At 44.7% G+C, this 14,965-nt stretch overlaps 1 protein-coding gene across 1 annotated transcript in view; it reads left to right on the top strand.

Moving 5' to 3' along the window:
* Positions 1-1,002: 1,002 nt before the first annotated feature.
* Positions 1,003-14,965, top strand: part of pinx1 (PIN2 (TERF1) interacting telomerase inhibitor 1) — a 19,336-nt gene continuing 5,373 nt past the window's right edge. The window contains exons 1-6 of the mRNA XM_035524677.2: positions 1,003-1,045; positions 1,573-1,682; positions 2,492-2,584; positions 2,712-2,790; positions 3,429-3,518; positions 7,183-7,265. Of these exons, the coding sequence (XP_035380570.1) occupies positions 1,027-1,045; positions 1,573-1,682; positions 2,492-2,584; positions 2,712-2,790; positions 3,429-3,518; positions 7,183-7,265 (474 nt within the window). The 5' untranslated portion in view covers positions 1,003-1,026. The remainder of the gene's footprint in view (positions 1,046-1,572; positions 1,683-2,491; positions 2,585-2,711; positions 2,791-3,428; positions 3,519-7,182; positions 7,266-14,965) is intronic.

The following is a 14,965-nucleotide window of genomic DNA, read 5'->3' as shown; positions in this document are numbered from 1 at the left end:
TTGAACTGCTGTGTCATGTTTTTTTTGTTTGTTTGTTTTTTTGCTGCAAATAACTTCTTGTAATGGCTTATTTTTCATTTGTAGTTTTGCCAAATGCCAAAATAATAATTTTAAAAAGCTTGACCCAAATGCATTGATATGACCGACACAGTTCCACCTCTCGAATTCAATCATATTCTAGCACATTCAACTGTTAAGAGTCATTGTATTTTGGAAATTTATGTTTATTTTATAGTAATAATAAAACTAAGAATAATTTAAACAGGTTTAAGTTGAAAATTTGACCAGTTGAAGACAACTGCTAAGAAAATTTCTTGGAACATTTATACCAGTGGAGGACAACTGCTTAGAGGACAGTTGTCTTACATCGGAGAGATTGCAGAAGTATATTCTTAGAGACTGAAGAATATACTTAATTAACAGACCTATTAAAGACCTATTCAGTCAAAAGACCTACTAATACTTTTTTTTTTTTTTTTTTTTGAATAACAGATCATGGTTTCTAATGGAATTTGTTAGGAGCCTGTTCATTACCTTTCTATTGGGCAAATGCAGCAAAGATATGTGCAGATCAAATTTATATACTGCAGTATGTACAGATGTGACAACTCTATGAGTGACCTAATGCAGTTGTTTTGCCGTAGACACGCAGTTTGTTTAGTAGCATCCAGTAATACTCTTTTAAAACAAACCATGCTCTGCGCTTCCTGTAGCTGCACAATACTTTGAAAACAAGACACGAGAGATGAAAAATAAGAAAATATTAAGCAAAATTGTGTTATTCTACCCTCTAGTGTTACAAACGTGTTCATAAATGTACATAAACGTGGTTATGTTAATAATTGCATAAATACAGTAGAAACCTACAAATGTTTTGAAATAAATATTTACATATTGTACAGCAAATCTTTACATAATTTTGTTAAAATACAATAAAGAAACGCGTACGGGTTTTATCTTGCAAATAGGCAAAAGGAAGAAAACCCATACTGGTTCCGGTTAGACCATGTGTACCGGATCCGCAGAATGTCCATGCTTGCTGAACGTAAGTTAGTGTAGGGTAAACCCCCGAGTTATAATATTACAGGTGCACATAACGTGTGTGTGACATAAAGTGCTGTTTATGTGCATGTTTTAGTCCAATATAACCTAAAAAGAAAAGTTGTTTACAAATGTTTCGCACATCTTTTCAGTTTAGCGTGTGTGCTAGCTAACTAGCTGGCTAGCCAAATATTCTTAGGTTACACGATATAGCAGCTGTTGTTGAACATAAATCTTTTGTGCGTTATTATTTATAATAATGATGTGGGGGTTTTATCATCTGCACAAAGTGTGTTTACTCATAGCAGACCCGTGACATTTCATAATCGTATGTTTAATTTTTAAAAGACTTGTTAAACAATTACTTTATGTTTAAACAAGCTTTGTTAGTCATGCTATAATGGCTAGCTTACGCTAGTTAGTTAAGCACAAAAATATTTGAACCGTTTATGTGATCGTACGTTTATGGTAAGTGATCAAACTAAATGCCATAAATGTAAATCAAACTGCTGATCGTGCTTTATTTATTAGCTCGTCGTAAACAGAAGTGGTCCGTAGACCCGAGGAACAGCGCATGGAGCAAAGATGAGTCGAAATTCGGGCAGAAGATGCTGGAACGAATGGGCTGGTCTAAGGGAAAGGTATTTGCTTACATTAGCCAACTAAATTATTCGACTTTACTCAGACTAAAGCTGCTATTCAAATTGTAATCGTGAAACAGCGCAGTTCGGCTGTCATAGGTCTTGCTCTAGGGAAATGTTTTGGCTGGGTCCAGTTGTTTAAATTAAGTAGGCTATTGTGTACAGGTAATTGTAGACAAGGCATCTGTACAGTTATGGACATTCATGAGTAATGTAGACTACAGTGGTTGCAAACTGTAACCATGTTGTACATCTTTTGATATGCGTAATTTGTCTGCTGCCCTCAACCATCTTCATCAGTGGTCAGTTTCTGACTACCTGTCAACAAAGCGTTAACAGGGACAAAAAAGTGACACGGTTATGGGTGTTGCTGGACCCTTTACACATCAGTCTCACTGCTGGGTTGTAGATTGCCTCCCAGTAATATCCAGCGAGTAGTCCCAATGGCCAGAAACTGACCATTGAAGAAGGTCTGGAGGAGCTGTGTCTGGCAGCAGAGAAGACAGACTATAACTGCACACAAAGTGACATTACTAATAAAGTTTCTGGTGAGTATAGAAAGTGTCATTCATGAAGTGGGAATGACGGGATAAGGTGTCTATTTGTATTGTGTCAGGAACAATTTGCAAGGCTTTTTAGCAGTTTATCAAAGAGTGATGAAGAGGAATGTTCATACTTCTCCATAGGAAGTTACCTGTCCATAGACTAGGCTTTGACATTTTGTCTGCTCTGAGGATGTCTGTCACTTCGGTAGACCAGGAATGCTCACTGATGATTGGATTGTGGTCTTCCTGGTTTGTATATGACAGGGTCTTGGCAAAAGCGAGCAGGGCGCAACAGAGCACATCAAAGTTAAAGTGAAGAACAACAACATGGGTTTAGGTACCACGGTCTATAACGAGGTAAGATGCTGCACTGGTCTTCTGAGGTATAATTATTCTTCTAATTATTTTAGTGTAATTATTGTACTTTGATTCAAGAATGTAAACCCCTTTATGATCAGTTATATCGACTATTTGTGTTGTCTAGGATAATTGGATTGCCCATCAAGAGGATTTTAATCAGCTACTTGCTGAACTCAACAACTGCCACAGACAGAACCCTGAAGGTGACTCATGTTAATGTCATCCTGCAAATTAAAGTCGGTCTGCTTCTTAAGTAAATCTGTTTCTTAAACTAATAAAATATTAAAATGCATACTATTAAATTTCAGGGGCAGATATGTGAATAAGGTATTTTTAGTTTAGACTTAATATGTTTATAAGATATGTTTAGACTTAATCTGGGTCTGATAAACCCGACCTTATTTTTTTAAGTGATCATAAGTAATATATTTGCAGTGTTTATTCTGTTAATTTTGACGCGTACACCTTGAAATACCACAAGGTGGTGCTATGGTAACACATGTGACATAACTAGCAATTGGACTGTCTCAAGGAGTTTGCTTTTTTTGTTTTCCATTAAAAAGATGTCATTTATAATAATGCCTTATGGAAAGGGCTGGTAAACATTTAGCCATAATGAATCCTCCCAATGCTAGGTTTTTTCCCCATCCTTTAGCTCACTTTAACTTCAGCTAATTGTCAGATCACTAAGGAGATCTAGTGTGTAGGAGTAGGGAGCACATTAACTAGGGCTTTAGTTCTGGATTTATGAGTAATGTCAAAACCATTTATTTATTTTGACAGGTTTATAGCCTGCTGCAGTTCAGCTTTAAAAGTCAAAAATCATTTTCTATGTTTGCAGAACCCACCCAGGAAGAGATGCAAGGTTTCAGTCTGGAGAAAAAATCAAAGACCTCTAAAAAGAGGGTCCATTACATGAAATTCACCAAAGGTGAGACTATGGCTGTGGAAACGACACATTACGGTTGTGCTATAATGACGACCCCTTTGTTGGGCTGGGCTGGTATCTTCTGTGAAGGCTTTTCTTTTTCTTTCCTATTTTTACATTAGGTTTTTACGTACAGTCAGTCCGTACATGCGGTTAATTGACTTTACAGTTTTTATGTTGAGAAAAACATTATTACTCTTGCCTCTCTGAAAGAGTCAGGTGTGCCGTCCACTTTTGATCAAGCCGTCTGCGTCTGCAGGCACCGCTAGCCTATGTTCGAGGAGCTGTTATTCGTTGCTGCCTAGTTACTGAGACGAATGTTCCCATGGCAACATGACCCGCCCCCACGCCTCCCTGGAGTCCTCTGGCAGGAGGAGCGGCAGCTCACGGGTCAGTGCTGCAGTAGATTAGCTTGCCGGCAGAGCGTGGTCAGCTTAACCGGCGAGCTGCCATGGCAACGGGGAGTGGCTTACAGCTCACCTGGACAATTAGACAGGAACGTGCCAAGAGGAACTGGCCCTCACCGGCTCGACCTGCGCACCGATGAATGTGTTGTGTGGGTTTGACGTTGCCTGGAATGTTGTGTCAGTGATCCAGAAGCAAGGCAGTGCTCATGACCCTTTTAATGGTTGTATTTTTAGTGACTCTCGCCCCCCTCCCCCCTCCACCCACTTGTTTTTTGAAAAATTCCAGGAATGTGGGGGAAAAGGGCTCTCATCTCTTATCACCTGAGTAGTTGCCGTTGTGCACGGCCTAAAAGCATGACTTCCTGTTTCCCGTGAGGAGCACGGCCCAACGCATTCACGGCTCAAAATGGCCTCTGTCAGCGCCTGATGAGCTTCGCAGATAACGGCGAGTCTGACAACATCGCCACTGCCGCTGCTGTCGTCCTCGCTTCTGTGATTCCAGGTGCTTTATTTAGCTGCGAGATGGAAGGTTGCTGTCCTTACAGATAGGGTGAAAGTGGATATTCCCAAAGTTAGACAACTCACAAGGGATAGTGCTTGTCCCCAGACAAACCTTGTTATCAGCCTTGGACTACTTTTCTGACCTCAGTGCAATCTTAACTTATAGTTGTCTTGGGGTGGACCCACTTTGAATACACAAAACGCGCACTATGACAAAAGCATTGCTTAAGTTCAGAAGGCCATTTTCTGTCTTTGACATCACGGTATAACTGATAACAAATGTTAAGGAATTCACCTGAAAGTGTAGTGTCTTGCAGGAGCTTATTCTCAAGTTTCAAGGCCCTTGCTTGTCCTAGCGTTTGGGAGAGATCTTCTTTCTGTTGCCTCCGTTGCCCCCATCTCTGATGACATGTCGTCAGTCCCCATCACCTGCTACTAGGATTAAAATTAGCAAGTAGAACCAGCACTTCAGCCTTTTGTCCTTTAGTTACCAAGAGTAATGCACAGATGCTAACATTGTTGCTTAGCAATCAGTGTCTAACATGAGACTAATAGCCTTGTATATTACTTAGCATCCAACACCATAACAAACTCAAGGGTGCATGTCCCATGGTAATGTTAGTTACTGCAACTTGTTGGGTAAGATTTGTTATAGGAGTTTAACCGTGTAATGGCATCAAGTCTACTGGCACAGCTATAGTGCCTGTATGAATTTGTTGCTGTGTGTGGAGCATCTTCACCCACTGCTGTGTAAAGGATTTGGCGGAGATGAACCCATAGCATATATAGCGAGTGGCAGCCTGCATTTAGCAGGTGCTTATGCAATACGCCATCTCCTGAGGTTCAGAAGGGCTTCGCAGTGCAAAGGCATGTAACCCATTTCAGTTTGACACAAACAGGGACACAGGGGGAGGAGCACTGAGCCCCAGCCACCAATTGTGAGCCAGAGTAACGAACAGACACTCGGAGCTGACTACATCCAAGGCAATAAACCCCACGTGTTATGATGCATCAGAATGCAACTGCCCGCTTAGAATGTCCATAAATGAGGAATGGGTTTTTATTACAGCCTGCCCCGCTCCACCCGTCTCCCCCCTGCCCCGCTCCACCCGTCTCCCCCCTGCCCCGCTCCACCCGTCTCCCCCCTGCCCCGCTCCACCCGTCTCTCCCCTGCCCCGCTCCACCCGTCTCCCCCCTGCCCCGCTCCACCCGTCTCTCCCCTGCCCCGCTCCACCCAGCTCTGATGCAGGCATTGGTGCAGATTGATGGCTTTCAGCGCTGGAGAAAGGCACTGGCATCTCCACTGCCCACCCTAGTGTAAAACAGTAACCCAGATTTAATTGGCTGCCCATTTATCAACAGATTCAGAAGTTCTTGATGTGCACCGCCGAGCTACAGTACTTCATCATCTGTGTGACTGAGTAGGCCAATCCATTATACACTAGATGCATAAACCAGTTTTGGACTCTTTGACAAATAATTGGCCTATTTTTTTTTTCCCCTTTTTATTTCAAATCCCTTCATATCCAGTGAATGTTGGTTTCATTTCTGTTAGCTTCCTTGTGGTTGATTCCTACAGTTAAAGGAACACCCCCGTTTTACTGTGATCGTTTTCTGTCAGTTGAGAAAGTACCACAAATGCCAAGGGGAAAGATTTGCGTTTTGAAGCCCTTTTTCTTTCCGCTGAAACGTGAGAGCAAAGCTTTGATCCTGTCCGAGTCTCTTTTAAGACAGTTAGTTTGCTGGTTGTCAGATTAGCAAGTTGATCCAAAAGGGCCTCTCTGATCGCAGATCTGGTTTGGCCAGTGTTCCAACGGTGACCTTGACTACTGCTCCCAGCAGGATTTCCACTACACCTCCACTGCTCCAGCATACCAACACATCCTGCCGGTGCCCTGGAACCATGCTGGAAAAAGCGGGAAAACCTGAGCCCTAAAACCACTCGCTGGCACGGCCGCGTGCCCATGGAGCCGGCGCGTCTCCTCGGACTGCTGCTCCGGCTGTGGCGAGGGTAATTTTGGACTCGTGTTTGATTTCCACTGGATCAATAGGCTGCGCTGGCCTTTTGTCTCGCCTCCCTACAGGGTTGCTTGGTTGCGGGGAGGCGAGGGCTCCCCCTTTGAAAGCCAGAGAGCCAGAGCTCTTGGAGCAATAAATAACCAGGCGTTATCAGGCGCTGCTTGGAGGAAGAGGATGCAGCTGGTCAGCTCGGCCCGAGGGCCGAGCGGGCCGCCCGGGGTTCTCCTGGAGCCTTTGAGCCACTGGAACGCAGGAGGCATGAGGCGGGGTCCACTCCTGCTTCGTTTTGTTTTTTTTCATCCGTTTCATCCCCTGTGACCATGCAGTGCACCCTCCTTTGCTTTTAAAACCTTTCCTCTCGGCATGAGTTCAAAACTGCTGCAACCTCCGCCCCCCCCCCAGAATTCATTTGTCATCAGGTCACAGCCTAGACATTCACTTTTCATGTTACAGAATGCGTAAAATCTGCAAAATTCGAAGACCCTTTTAGCAAGAAGAAGGTGGTTCTCAGTAAGGGCTGTTCTCTGTGTCCACCTCTGAGTTTGTCACTGTTTTTTTTTTCCTCGTTAAAGTTAATAGGTCAGGTTGCACCAAGCATGTTGTAAGTAATGCTTTACTCGGGTACAAAAGCCTTGTGTCGCATATAAATCTTTATGGCTTGGGGATTCATAAATTCTGTTGTTTTTTTTTAAATCTCAGAGGTCTATTTAAAGTTTTACCCTCTTTAATATTTCTCATAGGAAAGGACCTATCAAATCGCAGTGAGACAGACCTTGCTTGCATCTTTGGGAAACGATTAAAGCAGACGAGCAATCAGGATGAGGTATGATGTGCTTGTCTCACCCACTTTGTCCTTGAACACTTAAAAAAAAAAAAAAACAACTTTTATCTTCTAGCACCAAGAACCTCCACTTGATATCTTTAGTCTTGTTAAAGAATCCTGATGGAAATTGTGATTGAGAGACAGTAAATCAGCGATGAGGCATTTACACATTTGACAAGAAACTGAAGTGGAATGGAGTGCTTGGCAATATTCCTGATACCTGTTCCATCTACTTTGAAGGCGCCACCCTGGCTGCAGCGGCCTGCCCACGGTGTTTAACATTGCCAAGCCATGCTCTTGCGTGCCACACAGGCAAAGTTCAGAAAGCCCATTAACAGATGAGCGCCCCTCAAGGTGATTTTGGCTTATGTGGCTGCTTGGCTCAGTAGAATGAACCGAGCTTGGTGGCGACAGTGTGTCTCATAGCCATTAGAGGCCCATAGTTGTCTCCGTGCTGCTTCTTTGCCCTGATTCTGGGTTTGTCACCTGGCTTCTGTGCATCTCATTTACAGCTTTTTGTTTTGCATAAACATCAGTGTGCTTTCCCTCCTCACTTTGTTCTTCAGGCCTTGCTTTTGGGGGATCAGATAATAGTAATATAGTTTAGATCATTCCTTACACATACGTAAAGTATTTTGGTTATCGTACAGTACAGACAGTCATCAAGGTGAAAAAATGAAAGCCTGTTGACATCTAGGCTCTAGTGTTGGATGCAGGTGAAGTCTGATATCCCCTGTTTTCATTTCAGTGGTATAGTTGCTAAGCTCCAGTGTTTACTCAATGAAAATGCAAAACATTGCCCATAGGCATGCAGAGAAAGCTTGGCTATATTTGTTAGTTTGATGTGGTCTGGTAATTTAGCACTGCTTATTTTTGTCGTTGGATATTTGCACATTGATTGCAAAGCTGAAAAAATGATTCATCATAAGAGCGATTGGCGTTCACCAATTTATGTAGGTTGATCATTTAAACACAGACTATTTCATTGTCATAAATGAAGAGGCACAGAGTGGATTTCAGGTATGTCTGAAGTTCTTTACTGTGACTGCAATAAATTGATGTTTGAAATCCTCACTTCTCAGTAAACACCCTGAACCGCCTCCTCGCCTCACAGTATGCACTTCACAATAGCCACCATTACGCTGCCCAAAATTGGAAATGTTAGCAGTGGGGTTTTTTTACCCCCCCTTCTCCAGTAATCGTTTAGTTCCGGTTTGTTATTGTGCTGTTCAGGTGGGACTTCATTGACCGGATCGAAAATCAATCTGAGCAGAATCACAATGGCATCCCAGGAGACTGTGTGGCCAGGTCTGGTGGCAAGCGCAGAAAAAAGTAGACACTTGGGCCTGCAGAGGAAGGAGCGCGCGTGTGTGCGTGTGTGTTTGTGCGTGTGTGTTTGTGCGTGCGTGTGCGTTCGTGCGCGTTCGTGCATGAGGGAGGCAGAGGGGTCATATTGTGCACATTGTGTGCCTTTAAGGGTGTTTAGTCCAGAAGAGCATTTTGTACATGGGAAATGCATGGTTCTCTGACTAAGCTCCATTAGCCCCCAGGCTAGTGCCATGTTGTGCAGGAAAAGCTTTGTATGGCAGTGAGTCACACTCCTAACGTGACGTACAGCTCACTTCTTGTGAAGCATCGTGTTCATGCCTTGCACACTGAAGCACTACTGAGTCATTATTCTCCCGTTCTGAGTCCGGAGCAGGTAGGAGGTCCGCAGCCCGGCCCCTGGAGTATCTCGCGGACAGAGTGCCGCAAGGCTGATCGCTCCTGGACTTGGCAGCGATCTTTCCCACCTCTTACACGGGGAGGGTTTCCTCCCTCTTCACTCAGCTTCCTGCCAGCCCCTTATCTCATGTCACAGTAGTCCCTGACACACGCGCGCGCACACACACACTTTCGAAACCCTGTCCTAGCTCACCCCTGACCACTGCATGCCCCTTTACCCTATTTAAGTGAGCCAGGAGAGCAAGGAGCAGTGTGTATTACAAGGAAATCATACTGTTCTGTTTCATGTTCAATTACATTTTCTTTCATCTCACTGCCAGTTTTAATGATACTTAATTGCACTTCCCCAGGGCTGTGAATAAAAGTCAGTTAAACTTTGCATGGCACATTTGGCAAAAGTAGAATCTTTTAGTCTGCACGCGGCAGGTTTGGAAGGCCTGACTTGGTATGTTTTGGAAATTTCTTTGTCACCTGTCTTGTCCTCTGTGATGTGGGTGCAGGGCCATTTGGCGTAACGTCTCTGTGTCTGGTGGCTATAGTGGGTTCCAGCCGCACCTCGTGGCCTGGGGGAGACCTGCACCCTGTAGGAAGACATGGGCAGTAGACCTGGGTGAGAGGTTTCTGTTACTTTTGCTACTGAACCGTCAGTAGTCCGTACCCCATCCTGTGTAGTATTTCTTTTTACACTTCAGTCTAGTATAACATTTTCCATATACTACTATTGCACATCATTATATGTATATCCCAGATATCTGAACTTTTTTTTTTTTTACAGTAAGGTTTGTCTCAGCTTAACTCATCTGCATGCCTGATATGTATCTAAAATGAAATGAGATGTTGGGCTTGGTTTCTGGATGACCAAGTGAATAAGCGAATGTTATGGAGTTTCATAGAAATCTAGTGTGAATGGACGAAGAGAGATGATGGCTACCTCGCAGTTGTGACATCTTCTTTACTGCATTTCTTGCTTTCAGTCTGTCTCTTCAGCTTTCCCTCTCCCTCCCTCTGTCTCTTCCCCCTCTCCCCTTGGGGGGTTTCGTTAGGCTGTAGAGTGCACGGCTGTAGGAGGGGAAGTGTGGCTTTGATTTATCTCTCCTGCCCTCTCGGCAGCCCCTCCACTCTAGCAGGCGCAAGAAGAAAGAGCCGAGTTTGCGTGAACGTGGCTCGGTTAGCCAAGCCCCAGCATTAGCTGAAATAAACCCTCCTGCCGCTGGTGAAAAATGTCCTGTGATTGGCTAATTAATCAGTCAAAAGGAGAGCGTCGCGGCCTGTGACTTGAGGGCCCCTTGCGGGCGACCGCTGAGGGCCTGCTGATAAATGGACTCCCGCCTGCTCCATACATCAACCAAACTTAGTCATTTTTTACCACTGCTGTTCGCGTCAAAGGTGGATCACCAAGGCCTACACTTTGGGTTTTTTTTTCCTCCCTGCAATTTCATGCATTTCAGGAATTTCTTTGTCACTTTGCTCGTGCGTTTGAAATAGATAGATTTCTGGCTTCGTTGGGTAACCTGGGGTGAAATAATATTTGTTTGTTTTCCACAAAATAGGTCAAACATCAAGTTTAATTGCTCATTTATTGCTTGGTTTACTGGGCAGCACCAGAATCCGGGAATCTGTTAAGGAAATTTAGAAAATTTCAACCTATGCCCATCACCTGTGCTCTGAGACCATTTATCAATTATTTAGCTTGGTGCATTTATTGTTGTTTCTTTGCTTGTTTGCAACCTGTTGCTGGAGTTTAGTTCAAGATGTTAGGGTCAGTTGAGTAAGCCCCAAGTTGGGTGTTAGTAAGTGTTGGAGATATTTTTCCATTAATTAGTGGGTTTGGCATTTGCTACTGTTCTCAGAGTGAGGAGGTTTTGGCAGATACGTGCTTTAGGTGGGGGTGGGTGTGGGTGGTTATTTATTTATTTTTACTAAATGGTTTATATAGTTTAAGCATCCTGCTGACGTGAACTCAGCCTGACTTGATTGTTTATTTTGTATGTAATAATGCTTAGCAGCCCATGCTTGGCCTGAGATGCAGCGCGTTCACTGATCTCCTGCTAGGATCTCCCACGTCTCTATTGAGCTTGCTTCTCAGTGTTGGCGTAACCTTTGATGGCCTCTCTCACTCCTACACCCATGCAGACACAAAGCAGCGCGACTAGCGGCCAGCACATGTGGCCACTCGTAGTCCGCCCACGCCCGTCTTCATGAAGGATCGCCCGATGACTCGCTCGCCCATTCCCCCGATGCAGCCCCGCCCCCAAACGAGTAGCACGCCGAATCAGCTTGGCCACTTGGCAGATGTGGCAATGGGACGAGGCAGCGTCTTCTTTGGACGCCAGGGAGACACCCGTTGGGCGGGGCAGTGGTACCGAACCACTGCTGACGACGCAGAACTTCCTGCTTAAGAATGAGCTCCGTGCGTAGTGGAATAGCGGTGTTCAATTTACCAATTCGACAAAAGTATGTCCAATATCAGATATAAAATATAAAGATATAAAGTTTACAACACACAACAATGGTAAAATACTTGTCAGTATAAACAAATCAATAGTTTTATTTATTTTTTGTTGGGTCCATTGCAATATATAATTCATACATTTTTTTAGATTTTTTTGTGTGGCTGAGGAAAATGTTTCCATCAGTTTCTCATGCAAAGACCAACCATCATTCCAAAAAAGCTAAAAGTATGTAAATGTGTGGCAAAAAAGGAAAGATGGTTATTTGATAAATTGTCAGTATTAAGTGGATTTTGCTCATTAAAGTAGTGCATTGTGCATGCATACTGTATCTTCAGCAAACTGCTAGCTTTTATTTTCTTGAAACAGTTTATTTTGTGTAATTAAAGATCTGGGTTGTGCCATTATCTGGGCTAACAAAATTAGAAAGCCATTCACTATGTGACCATAATGCTGCTCAGAGCTTCTGAGTAAGCGCTAAGGTAAATTTGCACAGCCATGTGATCTGGCATGTTACGCTTTTGTGGTAATGCAGTAACCGACCACTTGCACTCAGAAGGCATGTTTTGTTTGAAGTCAGGGAGCCTTAATTCGCTATCCGATAACATCTAATTGCCTCAAACAAAAGCACGGCCTCTCTCGCACTGTTGACAGGGTGCTGTTGCTGCTGCCGTAGAATAATAGAGAAATGGGCCAAAGTGACAGCCGCCCTGCCCGCCCCTTCCCTGCTAACCGGTCTGCCCCTCCCCCACAGCCGATCACTCTGTGGCTGCCTGCCTGTGCCAACCCATCGACACATACAGATTAGTGCTGTGGGGGGGGCGCAGTGTGCTGAGCGCGCTGGCCGTGTGGTATTCCCGCCCCAGGCCTGGGCAGGACTGCCATGGCAGGGTGATTACAGTGCAGAGCGTGAAGCTAACCGCCTGCTGCTCCTGAGAGCCGCTGCTGATGCTGAGGCGCCCCGCCGCGCGTTTAATCACTGCCCCTTCTTAATCGAATAAATCACGGCAGCATGGCGAATAAACGGTGCCTCCTCCATCTTGGCGCTGACACCCGGGCTCCTGGGGGGAGCTTGGAAAGGCAAGCACTTTACAGATGTAAAGCAAGCGGGGTTTAGTGGCGATAACCCAAACAGGGTTTAGTGGTGATAACCCAAACGGGGTTTAGTGGTAATAAGTAAATGGTGTCTTCACCGTTTGTGGGTGTGAGTGGGTGAGGCAGAGGCCTCTGTGGCAACCAAACGCATTCCTTCTCACCAGGAACACTCACGCGCACCTTTTGGGCTCACAGATACATTCACACTCACCTTCTGCCCCTCTCCCTTCCTCGTTTGATTCTTTTTTTTTTATCCACTTCAGTGGGGTGTTGAATACCCCCTGGCATAGTTTAAGTGGTCAGTGAGTGCACTGTGGGGTATTTATATATATATAAATAGTGTGTGTGTGTTAGTTAGCTAGCCATCTTTTGGCTATAAAGAAGGCAGTGCACAGGTTGCAGTGTTGTACTGAATAGACTCCCATTATGCATCTTGTTAGACTGTTGTTGTGTCATTTAACATAAAACGGAATCGCTTTCTGGGCATTATCCTCACCATTGTTGGACGGTACCCTAGAGAGCTTGTCCTACATTATTCTGCTCTTTCAAATCCTTCATTTAGCACCCTTTCCTGCGGCTAGCCCTTTACGTAGGACGTAGGAAATGCGTTTTCTGTTCATCTGTGATGCAGTTCTGGGTTCTTACGTGAAGGAAGAAAAAGTACAGTGGTGTACAAAATTAGAGCCCATTGATACTGTTGGTTTGTTCCATTTGGTAATTTCAGGCTTATTTCGTATGTTGTAATATGAAATGTAAAGGTCCCAATTAAAGCATGCTGAGCTCTGTAGAGCGGGGGAACCACCTGTTTTGCTGTCCGCCTACGTGAGTGGTATGAAGGATGGCACTGCAGACCTCCTTTCCTCGTCAGGGAGACGCAGCCAGGGATTGCGGGGCCCGATCCATACACCCTGGCCACCGCCAAATTTATAATAGTGGCAGGACAATGAGAACACGGCCGCACAATCAGACCTATTCCCAATATTGGCCTGATATTATCCATCGGCCAGTGCCTGTAATGGACCACTTTCAGGTTCGTTTTGCATACAGCTCGTGTAACACAGAACCCTCAGAGGACGTTAATGCTGTTATTCTTTTTTTCCCCTTTTCCGCCACATAACTGGTGATGGATTGGACAGTCAGTACTTCAACCACAGAATAAAGTCAAGTGCAATAAAGTGTGCTTCAGGACGGATTTTAAAAAAGATTTTCATTCCTGCCATCCTGATTGGGTGAATCATCTTTTCTAAAAGGGAGCATTCAAGAACAGAGTTTTAAAAGAGCTGTATGTAGAGCAAAACAAATCAGTAGTTATCAAGAGGATGTGTTTACAATGCGTCCCAAATACAGCAGCATGAATAGATTTCCAGCATGTGGCAATGCCTATTCTTTTAAAGTGCTGCAATTTTCACATGTTTGAATAAAGCTATTTATATGGAAGAAATGTTGATATTCCCATTAGTTATGCTCAGCATTTTTGGTTGACTTATTTATTTATTCATTCATTTAGAGACAAGATGCCTTTAAAGCCATATCCTTGTTTAAAGTATGTAGACCTCTGTCCCTACCTGGTGATATCTACTCTTAAATATAGCCCTGTATCATTGTGCTAGTTTCCTACCATATGCAGTCTTTAATCCCTGGACACTCGAAGTTCTCATTGCTGACACAGCATTCACAATACTAAACTAGTATAGTCTTTATGCAGCTAGGAATATTGCTTCTCTTTTATAAATTAGGCAGACTGTGACAGCACAGAGTTGGAGAAATTTGTTGCCGTTTTCAGCAGCAAACTACGGAGCACTGGAATACTGAATTACAAGGGCTTGTAAAATGCAAACGCTCTCTTCTCATCCTAATAGCGTTTGCTTCCCTCTGCTACGTGGCACCCACTGCCGCCATGTGTTGGCATCAGAGTCGCGGTCCTATTTTTGGGTTTCCCTTTTCACAAGGCCTTTTAAAGGTCCCTCCGTCCCCTTCGTCTGTCCTGGGCCCCAGCACTTCTCCTGTGGGCAGCCACGTCCCCACCCCTATGAGTGGCCAGCACCTGGGGGGGTTGGCGAGCAGGAAAGAGCCAGTGGCTCATGCTGCTGGGGCCCTTATCTGAGCCCCGCACACGGCGCAGAGAACGTATCCTCTTCCTGGGGCCTCTCTGCTGCCAGCAGGAGCGCGTAGCAGAGGGATGGGGAGGAGACGTGGGGAGATCGGAGGGAGAAGCAGACGGCGTGCAGAGGGAGGGTGCGCGAGAGAGGCTGTTGGTTACTGTGGCACTTTTCTTCTTGTAGCTGTTTGCTTGTCAGTGGGGACCTTTTAGTCACTCAAGTCTTCTAAGGAGGGCTTTCGCATGTCTGCACATTCAAGTTTGTGTGTGTGCGACCGGTCCCTGCTCAGCAATTGTGAGGAGCTACCAACAGCAATCTTCTCTCCACATTG

Source organism: Electrophorus electricus, chromosome 7 (assembly GCF_041902795.1).
Source record: "Electrophorus electricus isolate QZ-2024a chromosome 7, ASM4190279v1, whole genome shotgun sequence".
Taxonomy (NCBI): Eukaryota; Metazoa; Chordata; class Actinopteri; order Gymnotiformes; family Gymnotidae; genus Electrophorus; species Electrophorus electricus.
Note: the sequence above shows the minus strand (reverse complement) of the source record. Positions and strands in the feature narration are given on the sequence as shown.